The sequence below is a fragment of the Scomber scombrus genome, chromosome 7 (genome assembly GCF_963691925.1).
Source record: "Scomber scombrus chromosome 7, fScoSco1.1, whole genome shotgun sequence".
NCBI lineage: Eukaryota > Metazoa > Chordata > Actinopteri > Scombriformes > Scombridae > Scomber > Scomber scombrus.
This window is the reverse complement of record NC_084976.1, coordinates 13,037,158-13,055,178: the sequence shown is the minus strand read 5'-3', so window position 1 is coordinate 13,055,178 and position 18,021 is coordinate 13,037,158. Positions and strand designations below refer to the sequence as shown.

General features: G+C 45.5%; 1 protein-coding gene across 1 annotated transcript in view; it reads right to left on the bottom strand.

Annotated features, from left to right (window-relative positions):
* The window catches only part of LOC133983290 (tumor necrosis factor receptor superfamily member 11B-like), a 34,126-nt gene that overhangs the window by 2,188 nt on the left and 13,917 nt on the right, over positions 1-18,021 (bottom strand). The window contains exon 5 of the mRNA XM_062422326.1: positions 897-1,112. Coding sequence (XP_062278310.1) covers positions 897-1,112 — 216 coding nt within the window. The remainder of the gene's footprint in view (positions 1-896; positions 1,113-18,021) is intronic.

Here is an 18,021-nt window from a genome sequence, read left to right as displayed (position 1 = left end):
AATGTGGCTTGGTCTGTGATTGACACTGACATCCTGGTGGTTTCCCCAAATCACGTAGCGCTTTGTGGAATCACAACCACTATCAATTTAATGTCTTTTGTCAAAAAAAACAAAAAATCTGCTAAACAGTTCCAGGATTTGCTGCAGACATTCTGTGGTTGTGTAGTCCGCAGGAAGACAATTTGTGAATGAATGTTTGCGGAGAGCATCACCCTCCCTGAGGGACAACGGCTTTGTGATGTTTTCTTCTAAGTGTGGTACACAGTATGCATGAGTGTGCCAGGGTCTGTACATCTGCATGTGTGTGTTCTTCAGTGACTGTGGTTTCTCAGGCTCTGGGAATTCAGCATCACATTTAAGGCCTTTCTTTCGAAAATGAATTGCCGGCATCTGTCATAGTTTAACTCTGAGTAACAAAGACTAACCAAATCGTCTCGTGTCTCATTTCTGCTAAACTCAGCTTCTTCTGTTATTACAATGTGAGGATGTGACAGTCAAAAGACTAATTGATTCATCATGGGTGACTATGTCAGTGGTGCCATAAGCATCCCATTCAACCCTTTGCTCTCTGTTTTCTGTCTTGTTTTGGTTTTCAGACACGAAAGAATCTGGACAAAAATGGAATCTGGACAACGAACCTGACCAAGGAAATCCCCTTCCTGCCTTCAGGAATGAAAATGACCACATGCCTGAAATAATTCAGTCTTGTCTGATTTTAAGTTGTTGACAACTGAGGTTTGCTTGGAAAACATCATCACATGTGTGCACACTGTGTAAATACTGTGCAACTGATCTCCATCCTCAATTAGTCCTAAAACCTTCCATATGATTCCTATAACAGATTAAACCCTACTGCAGTGAGTTGCAGTGTACTGTATATCTGTATGTGGTCTCACCAGTGTGGCACAAAGTTTGATGCTGAGAGCAATCCAGTGTCACAATCTTGTCCCCACGGCTGCAGCGGCTGTCTGACATTGAGGAGCCCCATGCCTGTGTCTTCATGCCCAAATCTGTGCAGTTTGTGTGGGGCTGACATGGCTCTGTGGAGGAGCCACCAATGGAAAAATGACCAGCAGGACAACGCTCACATACAGTGTCACTTATCGGTGTACCTGGAGGAGAAATACACAGAAGGATACATAAAAACGTATTAATTATGCATTTTTTAAATTGACATACATCATTTTGACACAATTTGTAGTTTTAATGTGCCATATGTTACAATGAGAAAACACCCAGCTTTGCAGATTTTTTTCATATCCATTTTCACAAGTTTCATCTCACACACCTCAGCTGTTTTCAGACCCGCACCGTGCACACATATAGCTGATCACACAGATATCAAGACGGTGTGATTCCAAGAACTGTGACCACAACAACATGTGATACTCAATTGGGGCGACAGATCACAGTGTGGCTCTGAGAATGACTCACATCTGTTTTACTCACTATGACTCATCATACGTTTCTATATCTTATTTTTCCGAATGGGAAATACCACGAAGCTGTGATGATTTAGGGTGTGATATAAGTACTATTACTATGACGACATGTGACTTAAACCGCAGGACTTTCAATAATAAAGAGAAAAAATATGATTTTAATGTCAAAATGTTGCAGTTGAACAAAAGTGTAATGCTTCCAAGACCTTTAACTAGAATATCAGGTGCAATAACAATAGCATTTGATCAAAATTTAAATATGAAAAGAATCAAAATCGCAAAAATCTATGTGGGACAAATTTATTCTATAATTTAATAATTCTACTTCTATTGAATAACTACATTTTTCTTTCTCATTATTAGTTTTCTAATAATTTCTGGACCCATTTTATAATATTTCAACCTTTTTATAATTTTATTATGATGAGTTATTATGCAGTTACCATGATAATCTTACTGTAAATGATTCTGGTATATGACCTGTAGCACGCATGACGGTCCATGTAGCGGAACTAGTCTTGTAATCACTTCCTTATTTTATTTTTATCTCTGAAGAATAGAAGTGAAAGCGTGTGGGAGAACAAGCTACGATCATATCAGATGTAACCTTTTGATTAGTTTCCTGCTATCATGGCACAGTATGATCTTTCTTGAAAATGTTTTACCATTTAAAGCAAAAAAGCCACAGTTTGATATGCATGTCACAGGTATTAATGTTTCCTGCGCCACTGATGACAAAGCATGTACAGTATGATGTGGATCAGAATATGTCAGAATGACTGTAATATGGTTTCATAATCCAGCGTTGATCAGTTTTTTCTCAGAATTACCTTTGACATTTTATCTATGCAAAATCAGCATGTTAGTACTTTACTATTGTGATTTTCAGCAGATGTGCTAGCTCTACTGTCTACATAGGAACATACAGTATTACAGTAATTCACTAAATAGGCTGGAGATGCATATGTTAAAAAATAACTTATTACAGCTGAAATACTTAGTTGGCTAATCAATTAGTCGATTAACAGAAAATTCATTGTAAATTCATTGTGATAATTGAATAATTGTATAAATAATTTTTCAGGAAAAAATTATAAATATCCTCAGCTTCTCAACTGCCATGTTTTTTCAAAACCATTGGAAACTAGTTTTTAACTTTTAGGTTTATTTTAGGATTTAGTTTTCCAGCCTCAATGTGACTTACCTGGCTAAATAAAGGTTAAATAACTAAGACATCTTGGTTTTTTGGAATTCTTGGACAAAACAAGCTAATTAATGATTTTAGGGCTTTAGGGAGTTTTAATTGGGCATTTTTCACACTTTTCTTTTAACATTTTTTTAAAACTGGATAAGCAATAAAAAAAAAAACCCTGACCAGAATAATCAATAATAACACACTGTTGGTAACCTCAAATACAGGAAATGTTTACTTGGACTGTTTCTTTCATTCATTTGTTGATTCTGTCCATACTATGCCCAATACTGTCTTTCCTAGTCATCAACACTCAGTAGGACCAGTTTCTCCCAAAAAAACACACCAATTAACCACCTAGAAAAAAAATGCAAGAACAGGCAAGGAATAAAAAGTACAAAACAGACACGTACGGAGATCAAGGGGAGAGAAATGGAGTTATAAAGGCATGTGTTTTTGGGAGACTGAACCATGGGTTTTCTAACATCCTGTGGTTTAAAGGTCTAAACCACAACTCAAGGCATTACATAATGAGTCCTTCAGCTTCAGGAAGGGGAATCCCCAGAAATGCTGACTCATGTCTGCACAGCTTCAATAGACTTTGAGATGATAGATTCATGATTGAGAGATGTATGGAAAATGTTGTTTTATCTCACTGCTGAAGGGGTCAGATAATAACCCGCTGTGTACAAAGAATCCAAGGAAAATGTTCTTTTATGGTCTCAGGTCTGAGATGAAGTCATGAAATTTGTAGTGCCAGTTTTTGCTGCGGTTCTAGTTAGAAATGTCTGTTCACTGGAATGTTGAAATTCAGCATCAACTTCTCTTTATGTTGCCCACAATCACTATTGACGCACCAAGGAGAGAATCTGCAAGGAAAATCATGTCGGATACCCACCGTGATAATGACACCCACATTAACATCTGGCATACTTATTAGTCAAGTCATTTGTTATGTCTTGTGAGGAAAAGTAACCATCTCTCTCTCTGATCTTGAGGAAATGTAATGACTGAAGCTGATATTGACATCACCGCAGAGAACCAACACTTCCAGACCAACATGTAAGAATTCACTTTGTTTCTAAGCAGTTTTATAGATGATCTTTGTTGGCAAGTCTTTCGAATCAAATCCAGTCAAAGGCAAGACCTAGTCTTCCACTGAATATGCTGCTGCTCTCTGGGAGCTTACAACAAAACAAATCCTTCTAAAAAATATCTTCACTTTCTTGGAAAAGTTAATGCAGGTTGTGCAATGAGGGCAACCAAGGCAATGACGTTAAACTTGATTGGTCAGTAGAGTGTATGTCTGATGTGTTGTTAATTTGGCAGGTAACCTTCTGTCACCATTTTCATTATAATTAAATATTATAATTTTATAATGGCATTACTTTATCTTCAGGTGGCATTGCTTTTGTGTCCATTCATATACTCTCTCATCCTTTATTGAAAAAAGCTAGAAAGTATCAACAGGTTTTTTTCCGGTTCTTGTTATAAAGCCGTCAGACCATATTTCAATTAAAAACTTGGTCTTTTGTGTCCTCCCAGCTCATTTTTCCTTTTCTGGTTCTGATGATAGCTTTCCAGAACTTACTATATATATTCCAAAAGTCTGAACCATCCAAAAAATGTTTTCACACTAGAAATGAACTGAACCATGGTTCAGTGGACTGAGACCACCCCTTTCATCTGTGTTTGGTCCGGGGGAGGTTTTACATCTGTAATTCAGGTTCAGATCTAATTGAAAAGTCTAACATTTCTAGACCAAATCGGGTGTCAAAGCTAAAGAGCCCTGAGGGCAAAGGAGAGATTCAGGGATGCAGGGGAAGGTTGTGTCACTTCATTTCACAGAACCAGCCGATGAACCATGACTCAGTTTTCTCTTTAATTATGCTGTAAAATACACGTAATGATATATGAAGAGGAACGAGTGATAAACATGTCATGACATCCTACATTTCTAACTTATAGTCATTCATTTTAACTGTCAGTTATGAAACATCCTGTTTACTTTCACAATCTGCTGAGTAACTGAAACCAGCACTGACTGATACTCCTGCAGACAGGAACTTGAGGTCGAAAGGATTTTGATCTATGATTGTGTTTTAATGATGAGGTGAACTCTTTCAGAGAAAATTACAATTTATGATTGGTTTTACAGTTGTTGTTGTTGTTGTTGTTGTTGTTGTTGTTGTTGTTGTTGGTTTTTTTAAAATTGATACATTGCACTGTTGTTTGTCTAACTATTTGTCATAGTTAGATAATGAAATCACCAGGAGAACCAGGAGGAAAAGAATAGGAAAATGTAAAAGGCATTAAGATGCTTAAAGATTAAAGAAATGCTTCCTAATCTCAAACTCTAAAAAACCCAACACACCTCAAAACTGTGGGGAGGTAAGGCTTGTAAACAAAGGGAATGCAACAAAGCCACATAATGACCAACAAATATAATCACTGCAGTTAATTTGAGACATATTGCACACAGATGAAAATAAGTTAAAAAATACTAATCTCCTAAATGATTCCCGCAGACATGCCCTCATGGTGTGATAATCTATGACAGCATGGAATATAATAAGTGACTGAGCAACCTCAGACAAATACTCATCACATGATTACAGCAGTAGAAGTTGTACCGCAATGGAATTAAATTATGACAATCAATCACCCAATAACAAAGCTCACAAATATAAAAGGGTTGATTTGTAGGTTTCTGAGCTCATGGAAAATGTCAAGTTATTATCTTCCATACTATAGCAATGTGAGGATGACTTTTTATTTCCAAAACCACTTGATGATGCTAAATTTCATGGTTCACCACTCTTTTTAGAATTGTATTTAATCACGAACTATAAAGGAGAAAAAATATTAAGCAGCCCTTTGAGCTCCTTTTAGAAAAATTGTATCCAGTAACCTGAAAAACTCTTTTTCTTCTTGAACCATTTAGGGGCCATTGAAGTAAATCCCCTCTGAATGATCAAAATTTTGATAAAATATTGCAAATTAAGTGACAATAGGGTACTGAAATATTATGTCTGTGTTGAAAGAAATGTTTGGTTGAAAATGAGTGTAAACAGAGTTATATCACTGGCTGAAACTTTCTAGGTTTAGAAATGACAAAACTGAGATAAGTTTATCATCTGTATATCAGTTCTCAAATTGTAAGTTTCTGTGACTGTATAACTGGACTGGGTGTGCATTTACCTGGAACTGGCAACCATAAATGTTTTAGGCAACACTGCCCCAATTCATATCAGGTCAGAAGTGGAAGTGCAAGAAAGACATGAACGTGTGTACTGTAACATTCACACACACACACACACACACACACACACACACACACACACACACACACACACACACACACACACACACACACACACTGTACAACATTGCTCTGCTTGAGGAAGAAATTAGTTAAGAATTAGACTATTGGCCATGACAAATTTTGTTCTATGTTTCAAAAAATGTAATTTGTGAGATCTGTGAGGCTTCAGACCACAATCTCTGTGTGTGTGTGTGTGTGTGTGTGTGTGTGTGTGTGTGTGTGTGTGTGTGTGTGTGTGTGTGTGTGTGTGTGTGCAAAAGACAGGGGAAGCTAGAGAAAGATTTGTCACTTAAAAAGTGAAAAAAAAGTCCTTCTATGAAAAGAGACATCCGTGTTCAGATCTGATTCACAGAATCAGAGCAAGAGGGAGAGAAAGGAGGACTTCCAGTGATCTAAGGGAGTGGACGTTAATGTGAAAATGTTGTAACTGATGTGTGTTTCTGCTTTTGGCATTGTTGGAGTTTCTCCCTGCCATGCCAGTAAAAAAAACCTCAACTCAATAAACTCAAACTGAAAACTCATACATACTCAATGTGCACCCAAAGTACAACACGGTCATGCTGCACCCCTCTCACATTTATGAGATAACACCAAGTACATTGGATTTGTGCAGTGCTTCACTCCTGGCTGTGTGACGACCGAATTTCTCATTTTCTCTTGTTTTATTAGGGATACCTACTGTTATTCAATGCTTTCCTGATTTAAATCTTTAGGTTATTTACATAACCCCGGTTCTCTGAGTAATATGAGTGAGATGTCTCACTATGGGATGCACGCCTCGCTGCAGCCCTCAGAAGCATTTATCTCATTACGCCAATCCTGATTGGCTGGTGAACGTGTCCGTCCGCCACAGGTAGTCCCACCTACCTTAAATAGCTCATGCGGACGGCACCACCCTCATTCAAGATAAGCACCTCTTCTCACTCGCCCAAGCAAGAAGGGTAGTCTGGTGAGACATCTCACTCATATTACTCAGAGAACCGGGGTTATGTAAATAACCTAAAGTTCTCTTTCATAATATTTCGTTCGATGTCTCACTATGGGATATGGTTGCTCCCGTATTGCCAGACAAGCTTATCGAGCGTCCACCAACCCACAGGGAAAAAGGTACTCTGTTCCAATCAGGACAGCAAAACCGCGCGTGCCACGCACGGAGCGGAGACGTCCAGCATATAAAAACGGACAAAAGTGAGAGGCGAGGACCAACTCGCTGCAGCACAGATGTCCTGAACAGAAACTCCCCTGAATAAGGCCCAGGATGCGGCCAAGCCCCGAGTCGAGTGCGCCCGCAGACCCGCAGGTGTCTGCAAACCCTGACTCGTATAAGCCAAAGCAATCGCCTCCACGACCCAGTGGGACAGGCGCTGCTTTGTGACAGGTTTCCCCTTATGAGGATTAGCCCAGGAGACAAACAGCTGATCGCTCCTCCTGAAACCCTTAGTCCTGTCCATGTAAGTGCGCACCGCACGGACTGGACATAACGCATGTGACCGCTGCTCTCCAGGCGAGGCAGCAAAGGCCACAAGGTCAATAGGAGAACATGAGCCCACTACCTTAGGCACAAAGGCCGGGTTGGGCTTCAAAATCATCCTCACATCCCCCGGGTAAAGTTGAGTGCATGATGGATGCACCGAAAGCGCATGGATGTCACTAACCCGTTTAGCCGAAGCCAGAGCCAGTAACAACACTGTCTTGAGAGACAGGTGTTTCAAGCCTGCTCCCCCCAGCGGCTCAAAAGGAGGACCCTTGAGCCCCTCCAGAACCACAGCCAGATCCCATGGTGGCACCAGCGGTCTGGACACGGGGAGAAGCCTGCGCGCTCCCTTCATAAAACGGCAAACCAGCGGGTGCTGGCTCGCTGTTTGTTTCCCAAACCCCACGTGACAGGCGGCTATAGCTGCCAAGTACACTTTAACTGTGGAGAAGGCTTTTCGTTTGTCAATCAGGTCCTGTAAGAATGACAATATCACACCTACTGGACACTGAAAAGGAACGTGGCCATTTCTGTGACACCAGTCCTCAAACACTCTCCACTTACAGTCATACAGAGACCTAGTGGAAGAGGCTCGAGCACTTTGTATAGTGGAAATCACACGCTGTGGGAGTCCCACAGCCGACAAATTGAACCACTCAGGGGCCAAACCCACAGCGCCAGGCGTTCTGGGTGCGGGTGGAAAACCGTCCCCCCCCCCTGTGATAACAGGTCCCTGCGCAGCGGGAGCTGCCAAGGTTGCGCGCACAGCAACCGATATATCTCCGCCAGCCAATGCATTGCAGGCCAATGCGGAGCTATCAGAATCAGCGCGTGGCCGTGGTCCCTCACTCTGGACAGAGTGGGGGGTATCAGGGCCAGGGGAGGGAACGCGTAAAGAAGCTCGTGCGGCCAGACGTGCGCTAGTGCGTCTATGCCGAGGGGAGCATCCAGGTTGCGCAGAGAGTAAAACAGCGCGCACTGCGCGTTTCCTCTTGACGCGAACAGATCCACCGCGGCCCGACCATAACGGGCCCATATCTGTTCCACAATCTCTGGGTGCAGAGTCCACTCCCCGTATACCGGCGCGCCCCTGGACAACAGGTCCGCGCCCGTGTTCAGAGCTCCCGGGACGTGCGTCGCCCTCAGGGAGAGGAGACGACCGCAGCTCCACAGGATCAGTCTGCGTGCCAGCATGTGCAACTGACGAGAGCGCAACCCCCCTTGGCGGTTGATGTACGCTACCGTCGTCGTATTGTCCGTCCTCACCAGGACATGATGGCCCATGAGAGACGGAAGGAAGTGTTTCAGGGAGAGGAACACCGCTGAAAGTTCCAGAAAATTTATGTGAGACCGCTGGAGGTCCACACTCCAGCGGCCCCTCACTGACCGGCCCTCGTGAATTCCGCCCCACCCTGTCAGGCTGGCGTCCGTAGTGACCACCTTCCTGGACAGGACAGAGCCCATGGGCACCCCGCGGGTCAGAAACGACGGGGCTCGCCAGTGGCGCAGTGCCCTGACGCACCCCGGCGTAACCAACACTCTCCGTGCGCCATGACGCACGGGATCCAGCCCGCATGAGGCCACCCAGAGCTGGAATTCCCGCATGTGGAGGCGACCGAGACGAACCACGAGAATGGCTGACGCCATCAGTCCGAGTAATCGAAGACACAATCTGAATTGAACAGATTTGCCTGGATGGAAAAGCGCGAGACATGCTCTGAAAGCTCTCACTCGCTCCGCCGAGAGGCGCGCCGTGAAAATCACCGAGTCCAGGGATAATCCCAGAAAGATTATGTCCTGTGTCGGGCACAGCATGCTCTTTTCCGCGTTTATCACAAAACCCAGGTCCAATAGGTGCCATGTGAGAATACGCGTATGCGCCATGGCCTCCTGCCTCGATTGTGCCAAAAGTAGCCAATCGTCCAGATATGTGGCTTCCGTGCACCGGACGAACACCCTCGGGCTTAAAGACAGACCGAATGGGAGCACGCGGTACTCGTAGCACGTCCCCTGGAAAGCGAACCTCAGATACTTTCTGTGGGGAGGATATATTGGAATGTGGAAATACGCGTCTTTCAGATCGACAGAAGTGAACCAATCGTTCTGTCGCACCAGGCGCAGCAGGGATGCGTGTGTGAGCATCCTGAACTTGTATTTCCTGAGAAATTTGTTCAGAGCACGTAGATCCAGGATAGGGCGAATACCACTCCCCCCCCGTTTTGGGACCAGAAAGTACCTGGAGTAAAAAACCGCTCTGACGACTTCCGGTTTGGCTGCGATGGAGTAGACGCGTGTCGAGTCTCGCTCCCGCAACTATTGTCAATTTAACGTTTCAAGACCCCGAAAGTCACAACAAAGGGTAATATTCATCTCTTTTGACGGACATATCCCCGAAATATGTCGACGTACGCGACCAGACACAACGTAAAAGAGCAGGGTGCTAAGGTCAGTCCCGCACACGAGGCAAGTGATGAGTTTAGCATGGCAGCCATTGCTAACCTTTTGGAAGAACACCGCCAAGCCCTCTCCGCTGATTTCAAAGCCTCCATTTCAACACTCGAAACAAAGCTGGACCACGTCCACACCACAGTGTCTGACCACGCTCAGAAGATAGTCTCTCTCGAGGTAAATGCTACTCTACAAGGCGAGCGCCTGTTGACAGTGGAGGCATCCTGTGCTATGCTGACGGAGAGCAATGCTAAGCTGTTAGCTAAAGTCAGCGACCTGGAGTCCCGGAGCCGGCGGAACAATATCAGAGTGGTCGGCGTACCTGAGTCAGTGGAGGGACCGCGACCCACCGCCTTCTTTGCAGACCTGCTCATGGAAGTTTTTGGCGAAGGCGTCCTGGACTCACCGCCGGAATGTGACCGAGCTCATCGTACGCTATCCGAGAAACCGAAGCCGGGGCAGAGAGCACGGCCCGTCATTATCAGGCTGCACAGGTACCAGGTGAAGGAGAGGATCATACGTGAAGCCCGAACCAGGAGAGGCAAGCTGCAGTACAGAGGCTCCCCCATCTCCATTTACGAGGACTACGCGCCGGAGGTTGTGGAACAACGCCAGAAGTACAGGGAGGTGATGTCGGAGCTCTACAACATGGGCTTCAAACCTGCATTGCTATTCCCTGCCAGGCTTGTCATCGTGATGAAAGATGGGGAGAGGAAGAGGTTTTCTTCGGTCTCCGAGGCTAGAGGCTTCATAACATCCATCCGCACGGAGGAGACCTGACGACGATGAGCGACTACAGTAAGCCCACCATGATGAACCACTGTTATGCTTACTGGATAACCGTGAGTTAATATGATGCCAACTATATAACTGTCTTCACCAGCCCCGGACGGGCCTGGAGTTAATTCTCAGACTGCATCATTAGTAGTTACAGACCACGGTCCCGACGGACTGCTGGTGTTTTGACTGTGCAGAGGTTTAAACAATAATCACCGGCTGGACATTTTATTACATTACCTGCACATTGATTTGAGATCCGATATTCGCTAATATTTTTCCTCTTTTTCACGTTTCTTTCTTCTCGTTTACACCAGGCTACTTTAAGAATTTAGATTATCTTCAACCCGTTCCCGTGCCAAGTTTTTTTTTTTTTTTTTTTTTTTTTTTTTTTTTAATTTACACATGTGTTTGCAAAGTTTAACAAGCTCTACCTCCTGGTCCTGGATGTTATTATTATTCTCACAGGATGTTCTAGAGTTTTTAAACGTTGTATGGAGCCATAGATGTGCAAGTCCTATGCAGTAATATTTTATACTTTGGCTCATTTCTCCGCAAAGGGGAAAAAAAAAAAAAAAAAAAAAGTTTATATACCTTGTCTGGAACATAGCACTTGATATGTTTATTAATGTTTTTCTCTGTGACTTATGTGGGGTCAATTATTGTTAATGCAAGGGAAGGAGACCCCGGAAGCTTAGTTTAGTTGTTAGCTGTGAGCTGGAGAGCTCAGATGTTGTTCCTTATTGTGGGTGTAGCCCTCAGGTGGTCACAAATGTTATCACTGTTTTGTCTTTATTTTTTGTTCCCCCCCCCCCCCCCCCCCCTTTCTTTTTTTTTTTTTCTCTCCTTTTTTTTCTCTCCTTTTCAACGCCTCCCCATTCTCTCTCCCTTCATTACAGTACAGAATACAGGTCATGCAGTGTCAATCTAACTTGTTACTGTCGGCTCTATGGCTAATGCTGTGAAGACAGATAACGGAGTTCGTCTGATTTCCTGGAATACTAAGGGCATGAACAATGCGATTAAAATTGGTAAGATCCTGACACAGTTACAACACCTTAAAGGGGACGTGATATTTTTGCAAGAGACACATCTCAAAACATCTGACACCCCACGTATTAAGAGGGCGTGGATGAGCCACTTATTCCATTCAAAATTTACAGATAAAGTTAGAGGGGCAGCCATTATTATTCATAAAAGGGTCTTGTTCGAGCCAACAAATGTAATTCTAGACACTGACGGCCGCTATGTCATAGTTTCGGGCACGCTTCAGAATATACCTGTGGTCTTAGTTTCAGTTTATGCGCCAACCTGGGACGATGACCAATTTTTTACGAGGCTCTTTGCAAAAATTCCAAACGCTGATAGTCACCGCATTATTATGGGTGGGGACTTTAATCTCGTGCAGGATGTGACTCTCGACAGATCTTCCCCTACACAAACCACACTATCCAAATCAGCGAATGTAGTAAGAACGTATGTATCGCAGTTGGGAATCTCTGATCCTTGGAGGTTTAAAAACCCCCATGGTAGAGCTTTTTCTTTTTTTTCCCATGTACACCACACGTTCTCCCGAATAGATTTCTTCCTGCTTGATAATAATCTCCTAGACGCCGTGAATGCATGTGAGTATCACCCAATAACCATCTCCGACCATGCTCCCACCACAGTTGACATTAGTTTTCCACGAGATACAACTCCACGCTCACGATGGAGGTTCAGCTCGCACTTGTTGTCAGATAATACATTCAAAGATTTTGTTGCGACTCAAATTCGTTCTTACATAGAGTTTAATGACACCCCTGATGTCAGCAGTAACATTCTGTGGGAAGCGCTTAAAGCTACTGTTCGTGGACAGGTGATATCTTATATTTCCCAAATGAGAAGGGCTGAGCAGGCTAGGCTGGTGGAGATTGCAGAGGAACTTTTAAAGCTTGATGGAACCTACTCCACCTCCCCATCCCCCACCCTCTATAAGAAACGGTTACTGCTACATTCGGAACATGACCTGTTAATGACACGCGTAGTGGAGAGACAGCTGCGACAATCGAAACAAAACTTTTTTGAGCAGGGAGATAAGGCTGGAAGATTATTGGCACAGCAGGCCCGCGCAGCTAGCGCTTCTAGATTGATTTCTCAAATTAAGCAACCTGATGGTAGCCTCGCTTCTGATCCAGCAGTTATCAATAAGTGTTTTTCTGATTTCTATACCACACTGTATACTTCTGAATGCAACCCAATTACTGCAGCGACCCCCAATCCTTTAGACCGGTTAACATATCCTCAAATTGAAGTAAATATCGCCAGAGAATTGGGCAGACCCATCTCTTTGTTGGAGGTGCACGAAGCAATCAATTCTATGCAAAACAGGAAATCTCCCGGTCCCGACGGTTTTACAGTCGAGTTCTTTAAGGCGTACTCGATGTTACTAGCCCCCATCCTGGTGAGAATGTTCAATGATTCCTTTACTGGAGGCAGACTGCCAGCGACCCTGTATGAGGCATCTATTTCACTGCTTCTGAAGAAAGATAGAGATCCTACCTCCTGTGGTAGCTATAGACCTGTCTCACTTTTAAACATAGATTATAAGATTCTGGCTAAGGTTCTCGCCCTCCGCCTCCAAAGTGTGATGTCATCAATAATCTCCTTAGACCAGACAGGCTTCACATTGGGGAGACATCCATTCTTTAACACCAGAAGGCTATTGAACATTATATACTCACCCGCGTCAAACACTCCTGAAATTGTAGTAGCGCTTGATGCAGAGAAAGCTTTTGACCGGGTGGAGTGGGGATTTCTATTTTTTATTTTAGAGAAATTTGGCTTTGATTCTAATTTTATTTCTTGGGTTAAACTTCTGTATGCCATCCCCTCGGCTTCTGTAAATACTAACGGCGTCCATTCAGCATACTTCCCTCTCAAACGTGGGACCCGGCAGGGATGCCCGCTTTCACCCTTGTTGTTCAATATAGCCATCGAGCCACTAGCCATCTGGCTTAGAAACCAGAATGAGTTTGAAGGCATTTCTCGTTTCGGTCTAGTTCACAAACTCTCTTTATATGCTGATGACCTTCTCTTATTTATTTCAAACCCCACATCCTCCCTCCCCCCAATTTTGTCAACTCTGGATCAGTTTGGGCACCTATCAGGGTATAAATTAAACATTCAGAAAAGCGAGCTATTTTTTGTTAATAATTTGGCGAGATCTCTCCCACAATCCGTATTTCCTTTCAAAATAGCTGAAGAGGGATTCAAGTATCTGGGGGTGTTTATTACCAGCTCCTTCAGGGAACTCTTTCAGAAGAATTTTCAGCCCTTATTAGATAAATGCAAGTTGGACTTGTCCAGATGGGCTGCCCTCCCCCTGTCTCTTGCAGGCCGAGTTAATCTCATTAAGATGGTAGTTCTTCCGAAATTTTTGTATCTTTTTCAACACATTCCAATTTGTCTTAATAAATCCTTTTTTGTTAATCTCGACCAACAATTTAATACTTTTATTTGGCATAATAAACCAGCCCGTATTAAGAAAAACATTCTTCAACTTCCCAAACCTGAAGGTGGGTTAGCATTGCCAAATTTTCGCCACTATTTTTGGGCCTGCAACATTAATAAACTTATATATTGGCTCCATGGTGAAGGTGCAGACACCTGTCCACCCTGGGCTCACACTGAGATCTCATCTTCTTCTTGCTCTCTACATTCTACGATATGTTCACAGCTCCCCATAAGTGCCCATAATGTCTCACCTAATCCGGTCGTCACCAATACAATTAAAATTTGGATCCAGTTCAGAAAGCAGCACGGTTTCCATAGGGCTTCAATTCTTTCCCCGGTTTTGAATAATTATGCATTTCTCCCTTCCCGCTCTGACCCTACATTCCGCATATGGTCGGATAAGGGCCTCAGAACACTTAAGGACCTGTATGAAGAAGGTGTTTTCACGTCTTTTGCATCTATGTCAGATAGATACAACCTGCCTAATAGCCATTTTTTTCGGTATCTTCAAATGAGACACTTTATCCAAAAGCAGTTCCCACATTTCCCAAACCGCCCCCCTGAAGCTGAAATAGACCAACTGCTGTCTCTCGACCTGCAACAAAAGCGACTGATATCTGTCATTTATAATAAGATTGCACTTCTGAGCCCAGCCCCCACTATATCGCCTAAAAACGTATGGGAAAAGGATTTGGGGGTAGACATTACTGATGTCCAGTGGAGAGACATTTTAAAACTAATCCATTCTTCGTCGATTTGCGCCAGGCACGGTCTATTACAGTGGAAGGTGCTTCACAGAGCCCATTTCACTAACGCTAAATTGGCAAAGATATATCCAAGTCACAGTGATGCCTGTAACCGCTGTAAACAGTCCCCAGCCGACCATGTGCACATGTTCTGGTCGTGCCCGAGGTTGACCAACTTTTGGTCCAATATATTCCAAACTCTCAAACAGGCTCTCAACACAAATTTAGAACCAAATCCCCTGACTGCTCTTTTTGGTCTTCCTCTGCCTAAAAATCTCCCTGTTTCTACACAGCGTGTCATGGCCTTTACCACCTTGCTAGCCAGGCGTGCCATTCTACTTAAATGGAAGCATGTTTCCCCACCGACTCATAACAGTTGGATACGGGAGATTTTACAATGTCTAAAGTTAGAGAAGTTAAGGTTTTCACAGAAGGGATCTCTGACAGCATTCCATAAAACTTGGGACCCACTGCTGGATTATATTAGTAACAGTCTTAATGTTACTCCTGATGATGCCGAGGACGCTTCTTAACTGTTGGAAAGAGAGAGTACCCCCCCCCTTTTTTTTTTTTTTTTTTTATTTATTTTCTTCTATTCTCCTTTGATATTTATTTATATTTGTATATATACTTACATTTGATATTTCTTCTTTGATACATTTGATACTTTACCCTTTTTTTTTTTTTTTTCTGTCTTATCTGTACTAAATTTATTTGTGTAATAATTGAGTCGTTTACTGTGATTACATCTGACATGGGTTGTTGGGAGGGATAGTGGGATTCATGTTGGGGTTTTCTTTTTGTCTTGTTCTTTTTTTGTACTTCACTCTAATGCAGACGCTCTAACACAACGTGAAACTGATGTATTGTTCTGTACTGTCTGCAAAAACTCAATAAAGAAATTGGGAAAAAAAAAAAAAAAAAAAAAAACCGCTCTGACACTGTGCGGGAGGAACAACACAGATTGCTCCTTTGTTTAACAGTGAGAGGATTTCCTCTTGCAAAACACGAGCTGACTCTCCCTGAGCCTGGGAGTGTATTATGCCGGCGAATCGAGGGGGAACAGCGGCAAACTGCAGCCTGTAACCCCTCAAAATCGTCTTCAACACCCAGGGCGAAGCTGCCAGCGCAGCCCACCTCTGCCACCTGCGGCAGAGAGGTGAGACGCGCTGCAGCTCTTCCACCATGAGAGGTCCCAACCGCGGTGCGGTGGCGCCCTCTCGTGGTGGAAAACTGACGTGGCCTCTGGGCGGTGCTGTGCACTTTGGCCCGGGAGGACAACGCAGTGACGGGGACCTCACTGCCCTCACCCCGGGAAAAGCCGCAGCTTTCCCCGGGGGTGGGACAGCAGGTGCCGCCACCGCGCTGTTTATTTTTATAGTTTTGGCTTTTATTAGCTGCGCCCTCGGCACTTGGCCCGGATGCGACAGCGGGACACATTTTATTTTCTTTATGAAAACTTGTGTGTGTGTGCGTGCTTGTGGACATGGGAGAGGGGCAACCGCTGAACCCTCTGCCGTCAGATGTCCGTCTCTCCCGGTCTGCTCTGGCACGGTCCGTGGCAGCTGGGAGATGGGGGCGTGGGGGGCCCCGGAGTGCACGCTCGGAAGCCAAACAGGTGGAGCTGGAGAACAGGGAACTTCCAGCTGCATCACCGGTGACGAGAGGGGCGGTCAGGCCGCTCTCTTTTTCTTCCTGGCCTGGTGGCTGGTAGCTTGCGCGGGCTGTGCCGGCGGAGCTGTAGCTGGGGCCGAGGGCTTCTTGAACCAGCCGGGCCGACCGGGCACGGGCGGCGGGGCGGGCTGAGGCTTCGGATGTTTCGGTATTTTGAACTGCGAAACCCGGGAAGCAGCCTGCGCGAATGATTTACGCTGCGCAGGTGGAGAGGGAGCTGGGGGCTTGCGAGGGAGGCAGAGCTTGAGAGCTTCGTCTTCCTTCTTTTTGGCTTCACACCGTTGTTGCATCGATGCTAGGGCGGAACCAAAAATCCCCTCCGGGACAATGGGCATGTCCAGGACGTCGTCCTTCTCTCTGTCTGACAGGCTGGCGAGGTTGAGCCACCGCGCTCGCTCCTGCAGAACCATGGTCCCCATCGCTCTACCCGTGGCCTGGACCGCGCAGCGTTGGACACGGAGACACAGGTCGGTGATGACCGGTATCTCCTCCCACGCAGCTGAGTCCTGAGTTTGCACAACATCCTCGCACAACTCAGCCTGGTAAGCCGTGAGCAGCGAGAGGACATTGAGCGCTCTGGCCGAGAGCGCCACCGCCTTGTACGCTTTCTCAGTCAGGGCTGACTGAAAACGGTCGGACTTGGACGGCAGGCTGGGGCTCCGGGAGGACACCGCTGACAGCTGGGGGTGAAGGTGAGCTGCAACAAGTGGCTCCATCGGAGGCATGCGGAGCAGACCCAGGCTCTCCATCGCCTCACAGTCGAGGGACGAGGCCCCGGGAACCGGGCTCCGGCTGCTGTAGGGGCGGTCTCTCCATGAGCGCGCCACCTCCTCCAGCAGCTCCGGGAAGACGGGGAGAAGTTGCTTCGTCGCGCTCTTGGCCAAGGGCAATTTCTTCCCCTCGTAGCGTGATCTGGTGATCTCAGCTACGACAGCGGGCCAGGGAATGCCCAGCCGGGCAGCTGCGCGTTTGCACACGTCGAGCATGTCCGAGCTGGGGGAGGGAGAAGCTGGTGTGCTACTCTCGTCTCCATCCCGAGAGTCGACGGAAGCCGCGGGCTTTGCAGCCCGAGCCGGTGTGATGAAGATGTCATCCTCTTCTTCATCCTCTGATATGAGGAGATCCAAGGCGCCATCATCATCTTCCCCATAGTCCAAATCCAGGACGTCTTCCTCCAGCGGGGGAACCGCGGCTAGCTCGAGCTGGGAGCCCCAGCTGGCGCTAGCCTCCGGTGTCGCCACCGCAGCGACCCCCACCTCCTCTCCGCCCTCGACGGCGGCGCCGTCGGAAGAGAGATAGGGGTCATGTCCAGACAGGCTAGCCTGGCGGGCTAGTCGTCTGCGGAGACTCTTGATGGTGAACACCGCACAGTGTTGACACGAGCCGGGGACCTCGATAGCCGCCCGGGCGTGTTCCAGCCCAAGACAGCACGAGCAGACCTGGTGTGG